We start from the raw sequence: 12,314 nt of genomic DNA, 5'->3' as shown, positions 1-12,314 counted from the left end.
GTCGATATTCTTGTTGCACTTTGGTCACAGATTCGAATTTAGCAAGCCACAGAACACACTGAACTTTCCTCTGTACCATCCACATCTCGACTGGCATGGCCGTGGGCTGCTCTGCTGTATACATGGTGTTACATCATCATCTGCGCATGCGCACATGCTACCATATCATCTTACAGAAACTGGGAGGGTTTTCCTTTTATTTGGTGCAGATTTCACATTTCTATCGTCTTTTTTGCTTTCCTATGACTGGTCAAAAGTGCACCATGACTTTACGGACACACTGTATTTGCCTGTTCTTATGCCAGTACCAAGCTGTTTTGAGTACAATGGCCTTGTAGTATAACTTGATATCTGGAAGTGTGATACCTCCCACTTTTTCTTTTTCTTTTTTTCTTTTTTTCTTTTTTTGTATTTTTTCTAAAGCTGGAAACGGGGAGAGACAGTCAGACAGACTCCCGCATGCGCCTGACCAGGATCCAAATGGCACGCCTGCCAGGGGGCGATGCTCTGCCCCTCCGGGGCGTCACTCTGTTGCGACCAGAGCCACTCTAGCACCTGGGGCAGAGGCCAAGGAACCATCCCCAGCGCCTGGGCCATCTTTGCTCCAATGGAGCCTTGGCTGTGGGAGGGGAAGAGAGAGACAGAGAGGAAGGAGAGGGGGAGGGGTGGAGAAGCAGATGGGTGCTTCTCCTGTGTGCCCTGGCCAGGACTCGAACCCAGGACTTCTGCACGCCAGGCCGACGCTCTACCACTGAGCCAACCGGCCAGGGCCTATTTTTCTTTTTCAAGATTGCTGAGGTTATTCATGTTCTTTTTTGGTTCCATATAAAATTTTGGAATATGTCTTCTATATCTTTGAATTATGTCATTGGTATTTTAATTGGTATTGCATTGAATTTATAAATTGCTTTTGGTAGTATAGACATTTTGATGATGTTTATTCTTCCTAACCCTGAGCACGGTATATGCTTCCACTTGTTTGTATCTTCCTTGTTTTCTTTTATCAATGTTTTATAATTTTCTGAGTACAACTCTTTAGCCTCCTTGGTTGAGTTTACTCCTAGGTACCTTATTATTTTTTTGTTGTTGTTGCAGTAGTGAAGGGGATTGTTTCCTTAATTTCTCTTTCTGACAGTTCATTGTTGGAGTATAAAAATGCCTCTGAATATTAATTTTATATCCTGCCACCTTGCTGAATTCATTTATCAGGTCCAATAATTTTTTGACTGAGACTTTAGGGTTTTCTATATACAGTATTATATCATCTGCAAATTTTGATAGTTTTACTTCTTCTTTTCCAATTTATATGCCTTTTATTTCTTATTCTTGTCTGATTGCTGTAGGTAGGACTTCCAGTACTATATTGAATAAGAGTGGTGAAAGGGGGCACCCCTGTCTTGTTCCTGATCTTAGAGGGATTGCTTTTAATTTTTGCCCATTAATTATGATTTTGGCTGTGGGATTTTCATAGAAAGCCTTTATCATGTTGAGGTATGTTCCCTGTATTCCTACTTAGCTGAGAGTTTTGATAATAAATGGGTGCTGGATTTTATCAAATGCTTTTTCTGCATCTATTAAAATTATCATGTGGCTTTTTCTCCTTCCTTTGTTTACATTGATTGATTTACCAATATTGTACCATCCTTGCCTCCCAGAATAAATCTCACTTGATTATGATATATGATTTTTTTCATGTATTGCTTGATCTGGTTTGCTAATATTTTGTTGAGGATTTTAGCATCTAAATTCATCAGGGAGATTGGCCTATAATTTTCTTTCTTTGTGTTGTCTTTGCCTGGTTTTAGAATCAGAATTATGCTTGCTTCATAAAAGGAGCTTGGAAGTCTTCCTTCCTCTTGAATTTTTTGAAATAGCTTGAGAAGGATAGGAGTTAGTTCTTCGAATGTTTGGTAGAATTCACCTGTGAAGCCATCTGGCCCAGGGCTTTTGTTTGTTGGGAGTTTTTTGATAACTGTTTTGATCTCATTTGTTGTAATCGGTCTGTGTAGGTTTTCTGATTCTTCCAGATTGATTTTTGAAATATTATATGTTTCAAGGAATTTGTCCACTTCACCTAGGTTGTTTAATTTTTTTGGCATTCAGTTCTTCATAGTATTTTCTTACAATATTTTGTATTTCTGTTGTGTCAGTTATTTCTCCACTCTCATTTCTAATTTTATTTATTTGAGTCCTCTCTCTTTTTTTGTTGATGATTCTGGTTAAAGGTTCATTGATCTTGTTTACCCATTCAAAGAACCAGCTCGTGATTTCATTGATTCTCTGTATTGTTTCTTTAGCCTCTATGTCATTTATTTCTGCTCTGATCTTTATTTTCTTCCTTCTACTACCTCTGGGCTTTACTTGCTGTTCTTTTTCTAGTTCTTTTAGATGCAGGGTTAGGTTGTTTATTTGAGCTTTTTCTAGCTTTGTAAGGTATGCCTGTACTGCTGTGAACTTCCCTCTCAGTACTGCCTTTGCTGTGTCCCATAAATATTGAGTTGTTGTATGCTCATTATCATTCATTTCTAGGAATTTTAAAATTTCTCTTTGATCTCATTGTTAACCCATTCGTTATTTAATATCATGTTATTTAGTTTCCATGTGTTTGAGTATTTTTCAGTTTTTCTGTTGTGGTTGATTTCTAGTTTCATGCCATTGTGATCAGAGAAAATGCTTGATGTGATTTCAATCTTCTTAAATTTGTTGAGACTGATTTTATGCCCTAATATGTGGTCTATCCTAGAGAATGTACCATGAGTACTTGAAAAAATGTATATTCTGGCCCTGGCCGGTTGGCTCAGCGGTAGAGCATCGGCCTGGCGTGCGGGGGACCCGGGTTCGATTCCCGGCCAGGGCACATAGGAGAAGCGCCCATTTGCTTCGCCACCCCCCACCCCCTCCTTCCTCTCTGTCTCTCTCTTCCCCTCCCGCAGCCAAGGCTCCATTGGAGCAAAGATGGCCCGGGCGCTGGGGATGGCTCCTTGGCCTCTGCCCCAGGCGCTAGAGTGGCTCTGGTCGCGGCAGAGCATCGCCCCCTGGTGGACAGAGCTTCGCCCCTGGTGGGCGTGCCGGGTGGATCCCGGTTGGGCGCATGCGGGAGTCTGTCTGGCTGTCTCTCCCTGTTTCCAGCTTCAGAAAAATACAAAAAAAAAAAAAAGAAAGAAAGAAAAAAGAAATAATGTATATTCTGCTGCTTTAGGGTGAAAGTTTCTGAAGATATCTATTAAATCCAGTTGATCTAGTGTGTCCTTTAAGTGTGCTGTTTCTTTGTTAATTTTCTTTCTTGAGGATCTATCTAGTGATGTTAGTGGGACATTGAAATCCCCTACTATTATAGTATTGCTGTTGATCTCGCCCTTTATATCCATCAAAGTCTGCTTTATATATTTAGGTACTCCTATATTAGGTGTGTAGATATTATAATGGTTATATCTTCCTTTAGATTGCACCCTTTATCATTATGTAGTGACCTTCTTTATCTCTTACTATAGCCTTTGTTTTAAAGTCCATTTTATCTGATATAGGTATTGCTACCCCAGCTTTTTATTTCATTTCCATTTGCATGAAGTATTTTTTTCATCCTTTTACCTTTAGTGTATGTGTGTCTTTTGTTTTGAGATGTTTCTCTTGTAGACAGCATATGTAAAGGTCCTATTTTCTTATCTACACAGCTACCCTATATCTTTTGATTGGATCATTTAATACATTTACATTTAAGGTTATTATTGATATGTATTTGTTTATTGCCATTTTATTCTTTAAAGCTACCTTCCTTTTTTGCTATAATCTTTCCCCCGTTTGTTCTGTTTACACCAGGCCCCTTAACATTTCTTGCAGTTTTCGTTTGGTTGTAATGAATTTCTTGAGGTTTTTTTTGTCTGGGAAGCTTTTTATTTCTCCTTCAATTTTAAACGGTAGCCTTGCTGGATAAAGTAGTCTTGGTTGTAGGCTTTTGTTCTGCATTACTTTGAATATTTCTTGCCATTCCCTTCTGGCCTCAAGTGTTTCTGTTGAGAAGTTGGATGTCATCCTTATGGGGGCTCCTTTGTAGGTGATAGCCTTTTTTTCTCTAGCAACTTTTAATATTTTCTCTTTATATCTTAGCTTTGGTGTTTTAATTATGATGTGTCTTGGTGTGGATTTCTTTGGGTTTCTCTTTGATGGAATTCTCTGTGCTTCTTGAACTTGTGTGACTTTTTCCTGCATCAATTTAGGGAAGTTTTCAGCTATGATCTGATTGAACAAGGTTTCTATCCCTTGTTCTTTCCCTTCTTCTTCAAGAACCCCTATGATGCAGATATTATTTCTCTTCATGTTGTCACAGAGCTCTCTTAGAGTTTCCTCAGACTTTTTGAGTCTCTTTTCTTTTTGCTGCTCTGCTTCCATGCCTTCATTTATCTTATCCTCTAACTAGCTGATTCAGTCCTCAGCTTCATCCATCCTGCTTTTAATACCTTCCACTGTGGTCTTCATTTCTGATATTTGTCATTTCTGACTGATTTTTTTTTTATTATTTCAATGTCCTTTTTTATATTTGCTATCTCTTTATTTAGGTACTCGTTATGTCCATCTATTGGTGTTCTAAAATCTTTGAGCATCCTAACAATCATTATTTTAAACTCTGCATCTGGTAATTTGTTTATATCTAATTCAAGTCCTTTTCTGGGGATTTCTCTTGATTCATTTGGGTTGCATTTCTCTGCCTTCCCATTTTGTCTGTGTATAAGAAGGGTGTGACCACAGGAGTCCAATGGTTGTGGCGTCTGTGTTCCCTAGCTGTGGTCTGTCTGCTGGCCTGCCACCCTCTCTGCCACTGCCTTGGGCATTTGCGTATGGGAGTTGCTGTCTTCGGCCCACTGTGGCAGTCACTGTGGTTCCTGCCTTTCCTCCACAGGTGGGGCTGTTTTCTTGTGCCCAGGCTACAAGCCCTGTCTGGCCTCGGGCTTTGACCTACCCCTGTGGGTGGGGCTGCACGACGTGCTGGAGCCGCAAGCCTTGGAATTGCATTTGGGGCCATGCACCTATGCTCAGCCATGGGTCTCCACCTGTTCCCCGGCTTTTGCCTTGCCCCTGCGGGAAGGATTGCAAGCAGGACCGCTCTTGTTCACCCAGCCTGCAGCTGGGTTGGACTGCTTTCGTGTGCCCCTTCCACCCTTGCCAGGCGGGACTGAGCTCACGCCGGGCCTCAGTCGTGGCCGGCCCGGCTTCCGTCCCTGCCAATGGGACCATGCTTCCACGTCCAGCCACCTCCCACCCTCCAGCGAGCCCTCAGCAGTGTGAGTGGCGGCCCTGCAGCTCAGACCTTAGCACTCAATACTGTATTCATGATGACTGTCTCCTTCTAAGTGACTCTGCTCCGAGTGTAGCAGGAGAGCTTATTTGTCTGATGTCCTGCTTCCCTTTGCTAGTATTGCTGGTTCCAGGGGAAATATTCACTTTAGATTTGGGGAGTGACTCAACCCAGGGGTTAGGATAGCTGTCCCTCAAAGTGTTTCTCCCTGTGCCTCCTAGTTTACACTCTCTTCCTGCTACTCTGGTCCTCTCATCTCTCCCTGTCCCCCAGAGTCTTGGGTGAGTGGTTGTTAAAGAGGTTTTCTGCATGGTCCCTTTAAGAAGAATCCTGATTCTGAGAAATCTCTTTCTCACAAACAGTATCCTGGCTTGTTTTCAGCTAAATACTGTTCCTATGCCTCTTATAGTCTCTGGGGCTGCAGGTTGGGGCTTTGGTCCTGGGGCCCAGGACCCTCTCCTGTTCACTAAACTCACTTCCCATCACCCAAGTCTCTCCAGGCTGCCGTTCGCTCCCATGAGCTGGGCAGCCCTCTCTGTGTTTCCACTTTTCCTACCAGTCTCGGTGTGGCTTCTTCAGTGTTCCTTGGTTAAAGAATCCTCTTAGTTTAGTCCAAAGTTGGTTTTTCCAGATGATGGTTCTTAAAATTAAGTCGTAATCCACTTTGGTTCTGGGAGGTGGAAGTTGGTACGTCCGCCTACTCCAGCGCCATTTTGCCGCTCCCTGCTGGTTTTTACAGCCAGAAGTTGTGGGGACTTCTCTTCCTGACACTGGAGCCCTGGGCTGCATGTCCTGGTGTGGGGCTGGGACCCTTATTCCTCGGGGGGGGGGAACCACCCCAGTCAAGATAATCCTCCTGATTCTAAACTGCCACATGTGGGTGTGGGACTAGTCTGTTCTTGAGCCAAGGTTGCTGGCTTGAGGAAGGGGTCACTGCCTCAGCTTAAGTTACCCAGTCAAGGCATGTATGAAAAGCAATCAAGGAATAACTAAAGTGCCATTACCATCAGTTTATGCTTCTCATCTCTTTCCCTTTCTGTTCTGTCTCTCTCTTCCTCTCTCTCTCTCTCTCTCTCTCTCTCTCTCTCTCTCTCTCCCTGTTGCTAAAAACAAAACAAAACAAAAGCCAAAAAAGATATAGTAAGGAAGTTTTCTGTAATTTCTACAGAGAAGTAGTTTGAATAAGCCTGTTAAAGAAACTGCCTTGTTTCTGTAAAAGTGATTTCTCAAGCTTGAATTCAGATATGGGGTGAAGAAACTTAAGGAAACTGCATTTAACAGTCCTTGTTGTTCTGTGTTACAAGGGTGAGCGATATTAATTTCAGGAGCATTTTGATTTTCCTTGATGCTTTTCTTCTTATTTGGAAACATTTTCGATTTATTTTATATATGAGACATAAGTTCTTTAATACAGTGTGTTCGTAAAGTCATGGTGCACTTTTGACCGGTCACAGGAAAGCAACCAAAAACGACAGAAATGTGAAATCTGCACCAAATAAAAGAAAAACTCTCCCAGTTTCATACCTATTCAGTGCAGTTCAGTGTGGGCTCACACACAGATTTTTTAGGGCTCCTTAGGTAGCTATCCCATATAGCCTCTACAGACTCGTCACTGACTGATGGCCTACCAGAACGGGGTTTCTCCACCAAACTGCCGGTTTCCTTCAACTGCTTATCCCACCGAGTAATGTTATTCCTATGTGGTGGTGCTTCGTTATAAACGCACCGATATTCACGTTGCACTTTGGTCACAGATTCGAATTTAGCGAGCCACAGAACACACTGAACTTTCCTCTGTACCATCCACATCTCGACTGGCATGGCTGTGGGCTGCTTTGCTGTACACATGGTGTTATGTCATCATCTGCGCATGCGCACATGCTGCCATCATCCTACAGAAACTGGGAGGGTTTTTCTTTTTTCTTTTTTTGCATTTTTCTGAAATTGGAAACGGGGAGGCAGTCAGACAGACTCCCACATGCGCCCGACTGGAATCCACCCGGCATGCCCACCAGGGGGCAATGCTCTGCCTATCCAGGGCGTTGCTCTGCCACAATCAGAGCCATTCTAGTGCCTGAGGCAGAGGCCACAGAGCCATCCTCAGCACCAGGGCAAACTTTTGCTCCAATGGAGCCTTGGCTGCGGGAGGGGAAGAGAGAGACAGAGAGGAAGGAGAGGGGGAGGGGTGGAGAAGCAGAGGGGCGCTTCTCCTGTGTGCCCTGGCCGGGAATCCAACCCGGGACTCCTGCACGCCAGGTCGACGCTCTGCCACTGAGCTAGGTTTTTCTTTTATTTGGTGCAGATTTCACATTTCTATCGTCTTTTGTTGCTTTCCTGTGACCAGTCAAAAGTGCACCATGACTTTACGGACACACTGTAATGTAACTGATACATGTGTCAGCATAATTTATGACCCACTTAGTAACTTAATAATATGCTTTTGAGATCATGTAAGTTCTAGAGATAAAATTAAATAATTTAATGTTTTTTTCAACAGATGTGAATTATTAAAAAAGAAAAATGGCCCATCGGAGCACTGTATTTCCTTCTCTTGTCACCAAGGAAAGGTATAATATATGGAAAATATGCATCTAAGGTATACTTTTTCTTTTCACCAATCCCATGAGGGCTGCTGTGGGTGTGAATGTCTTTGTAAATGACGCTTATAGCTGTTACATGAGCCAAGAATGATTTTGTTCACAAGCAGGAGCAGTACTGTCGTGTACCCTCTCCACCTTTCAATTTGTAGGACACTGTGGATCACTCAGTGACATGAGAGGTAAAGATTTCATAGTAGCCCTGCAGTACAGATATACTTTAGGTCAACAGTAAAATATAATTCTGGAGAGTTGAGAGGCTGATGTCTTTGATAACTCTTTTATTTTTTTAAATTCTTTTATTTCCAAATGAGAGGAGGGAGGTAGAGGAGTCAGACTTCTGCATGCACCCCAATCGTGATCCACCTGGCGGCCCCCATGTGGGGCCATGCTCGCAACCAAGCTATTTTTAGTGCCTGTAGCAGAGGCTTCATGGAGCCATCCTCAGCACTCGGGCCGATGCACTTGAACCAATTGAGCCATGGCTGCAGGAGGGGAAGAGAGAGAGAGAGTGAAAGGGATAGAAAAGAGAGAAGGGTGAAGAAGCAGATGGTCACTTCTTTTGTGTGCCCTGATCAGGAATCAAACCCAGGACATCTATACACCAGGCTGATGCTCTACCACTGAGCCAACTAGCCAGGGCACTTACTAACACTTTTAAATCAGAAGTTGCAAATTGGGTGTCCATTGGCCAATATTGGCTCACGGAAGTACATTGTTTGATCTGCATCATCTTATAGGCATTTTTTTTTGTATTTTTATGAAGTGAGAAGCGGGTAGGCAGAGAGACTTAGACTCCCGCATGCACTAGACTGGGGTCCACCTGGCATGCCCACCAGGGGGCGATGCTCTGCCCATCAGGGGTGATGCTCTGTTGCAAATGGAGCCATTCTAATGCCTGAGGTGGAGGCCATGGAGCCATCTTCACTACCTGGGCCAGCTTTGCTCCAGTGAAGCCTTGGCTGCAGGAGGAGAAGAGAGAGATAGAAATAAGGGAGAGAGGGAAGGCTGGAGAAGCATATGGATGCCTCTCCTATGTGCCCTGACCGGTAATCAAACCCGGGACTTCCACACACCAGACCAATGCTCTACCACTAAGCCAAGTGGCCAGGGCCTCTTACAGGCTTTTTAAATTAGTTAAGACTTAAAAATCAGGTGATTCCACATACCAGTCTGGATTTCCTGGCCCTTCTTTAAATATCAGGTGATTTGGAAAAATGGCTCTGACATTCCCAGATGGTCACTCGGGTGGAGCAGAATTGTAGTTCCCTTTGGTTGAGGAAGGCCCTGTCTAGTTCTTCAAAGTCCTCACCACTCCCTATTGTATCATATATTGTGTGCTTCACTCATTTATGCCACCTGCCTCCTGACCCTTGTAGGCATTTGGGTTTGTAACCCACTGCTTTAAGGGGGAAGGGGGATAGGGCATGTCAGTAGATTTTTGTTAATAAGCTTGATCTTGATAACACAGCTTATATGGGGAAGATATCTCAGTGTGCCTAGTTCTGCCAGCCTCTTGCTTTTGGAGGTCCTGGAACCTGTGACCAGAGCACTTTACTCTGGGTACAATTGTTTAAAGATGCTGCCTGGCTCATGAAGAAAACTCTTTGGCGGCAGAAACTGTGCCTCAAACTTATTTAGCTTGTTGGGATAGCTGATTTGCATTTTCTTCTCTGGGAACTCCAAAATCTGGCTTTAAACATGACCTCTTCCCTGATGAGCAACCTTAGTAACACGGCTGCTTTCCACAGGCGAGTTAGAACCATGCCCCGACACAGCCAGTCCCTGACCATGGCACCTTACTCCTCTGTGAGCCTCATGGAGCAGCTGGAAGACAGGATCCTCTGCCACGAGAAGACAACCGCTGCCCTTGTGGAGCACGCCTTCCGAATTAAAGACGACATCGTCAGCAGTCTGCAGAAAATGCAGAACAAAGGAGGAGGCGACCGCTTGGCCAGGTTGTTCTTGGAGGAGCACATCAGAAACATAACTGCCATAGTAAAACAACTCAATCGGGATATCGAGGTAAGGTGTGTGAGTCAGTGGGCTATGTTCCTTTCCACAGGCTGGCTCCATTTTTTTTTTTTTTTTTTTTTTTTGTGAGAGACAGAGAGAGGGATAGATAGGGACAGACAGACAGGAAGGGAGAGAGATGAGAAGCATAAATTCTTTGGTGCAGCATCTTAGTTGTTCGTTGATTGCTTTCTTATATGTCCCTTGACTGGGGGGCTTCAGCAGAGCAAGTGACCCCTTGCTCAAGCCAGCAACCCTGGGCTCAAGCCAGCGACTATGGGGACCCTGTGCTCTAGTCCCCGCTCAAGCCGAAGAGCACATGCTCAAGCTGGCGACCTCGGGGTTTCGAACCTGATTCCTCCGTGTCCCAGTCTGATGCTCTATCCACTGTGCCACTGCCTGGTCAGGACCGTCTTGTCTCTTCTTAAGGATTGCCAAGGAAACAGCTTGAACGAATATTCTAGTTAATTTTATTCCAGTATTTGATAGCAGTTACTGTCAGTATTATTTTTGTTTAATCTGAATTTACCTTGCTGATTATTGTCACTTTATTTTTGGCTCTTGATGGAGAGAGAGAAGAACTAGTAAAATAGTTTCCTTGTAAAAACCCTTCATATCATAGAAGACAGCTATTAAATCAGTTACTAGGTCAACCTTTGCTTTTTGGATTAATTGTTCCTAGGCCATGATGATTACATTTAACACAGTTTATTACTCAAACAACCTAGAGATTTGAATTGCTTCTCAGACTCCTCCTCTTTTACTGCCTTATTTTACTCTGCAATGAGCCCAATAAAAAGCCAATATTGTCTATTTTTAGAATTTTAAAATTTACTGCTATTTATGAGCAATCACTAGGATCACGCAATTTAGTTCAGAAACCTTAAGATTATTTAGGGCTTGGGCTTCCATCACTGAACAATGTTAATATCCTTTACATGTAATTTTTAAATATATGAATATAAAGTATATTGACTAGATTAAGGAAGACCTTTGTTTAAATCATAGAGATGGTGTCTTAATTATTCTTAGGAAATTAAGCCTCATTTTTTAGTGTCAGATATGTATGTATGCATGTAATAGCCTTATTAAGGTTTAATTTAAGAGCCACAAAAATTTAACCATTGTAAGTATACAACTCAATGATTTTTTTTTTTTTTTTTTTTTTTAAATATGGAACGCTTCACGAATTTGCGTGTCATCCTTGCGCAGGGGCCATGCTAATCTTCTCTGTATCGTTCCAATTTTTTAGTATATGTGCTGCCGAAGCGAGCACTACAACTCAATGATTTTAGTAAATTTATGGAATTGTATATCCATCAACACCATTCAGTTGTAGAACATTTCTATCACACCCTGAAATTTGCAATCAATTCCTACCTCCACCCAGTTCCAGGCAACCGTCAATCTGCTTTCTGTTATGATTTTTCTAGACATTTCATATAAATGGAATCTTTTGAGGTCTTCTGCATCTGGCTTCTTTCACTTAGCGCATATATATATATATATATATATATATATATATATATATATATATATATATATATTTTTTAAGATTCAGCCATGTTCTGGAATCTCCTTTTTATGCCTGCATAGTATCCTGTTGTATCGATATACCACATTCTGTTTGTCCTTTCATTACCTGATGGACATTTGGATTATTCCCAGTTTTCAGCTATTATGAATAAAGCTGCTGTGAACACTTGTGTACAAGTCTTTGTGTGGATATATGTTTTCATTTCTCTTGGGTAAATTACTAGGAGTGGAATTGCTAGGTCTTACAGTAAGCTTATGTTTAATTTTTTCAAACATAACCAAACAGTTTTGCAGAGTGGCTATATCATTTTACAACTCACCAGTAATGGATGAAATTTCCAGTTTTTCCGTATCCTAACCAACACTTGGTGTTATGTGTTTTTAATTACAGTCGTTATAGTACATGTGTATTTCACTGTCGTTTTAATATTAATTTTCCTAATGAGTAATGATGTTGAGCACCTTTTCATATGCTTATTGATCATTTGTGTGCCTTGGTGAAATATCTACTCAAGTCTGCTGCCTATTTTTAAAAATGAATTTTTTATTGTGGTGAGGTATTTATTATTGTAGCCATTTTAAGTATATAATTCAGTGACATTAATTACATTTACAGTGTTGCATTCACTCATCACCACTATCCATTGCCAAAACTTTTTCATCATCCCAAACTTTGTACCCATTAAACAATAACTTCCCGCCTGACTGGTGGTGGCGCAGTGGATAAAGCATTGACCTGGGATGCTGAGTTCCCAGGTTTGAAACCCCAAAGTCGCCGGCTTGCGGGTGGGCTTATCCGGTTTGAATGAGGGCTCATCCTGCTTGAGCACAGGCTCACCAGCTTGAGTGTGGGGTTGCTGGTTTGAGTATGGGATTAT

At 42.3% G+C, this 12,314-nt stretch overlaps 1 protein-coding gene and 1 non-coding gene across 3 annotated transcripts in view; one reads left to right on the top strand and one right to left on the bottom strand.

The window, feature by feature from the left end:
* FAM81A (family with sequence similarity 81 member A) overlaps positions 1-12,314 on the top strand; it is a 114,597-nt gene that overhangs the window by 24,222 nt on the left and 78,061 nt on the right. The window contains exons 2-3 of one of the 2 annotated variants that reach the window (XM_066276170.1): positions 7,788-7,857; positions 9,639-9,912. In XM_066276170.1, the coding sequence (XP_066132267.1) occupies positions 7,811-7,857; positions 9,639-9,912 (321 nt within the window). In that variant the 5' untranslated portion in view covers positions 7,788-7,810. Of the gene's footprint in view, positions 1-7,787; positions 7,887-9,638; positions 9,913-12,314 lie in introns of both variants that reach the window. The other variant, XM_066276171.1, reaches the window with a different exon arrangement.
* On the bottom strand, positions 11,068-11,176 carry LOC136336930 (U6 spliceosomal RNA). Its single transcript, XR_010731664.1, has one exon. It is a non-coding gene; the product is annotated as a U6 spliceosomal RNA (small nuclear RNA).

This window comes from Saccopteryx bilineata, chromosome 4, assembly GCF_036850765.1.
Source record: "Saccopteryx bilineata isolate mSacBil1 chromosome 4, mSacBil1_pri_phased_curated, whole genome shotgun sequence".
Lineage (NCBI taxonomy): Eukaryota > Metazoa > Chordata > Mammalia > Chiroptera > Emballonuridae > Saccopteryx > Saccopteryx bilineata.
The sequence above is the reverse complement of the archived record's forward strand: the minus strand, read 5'-3'. Positions and strand labels throughout refer to the sequence as shown.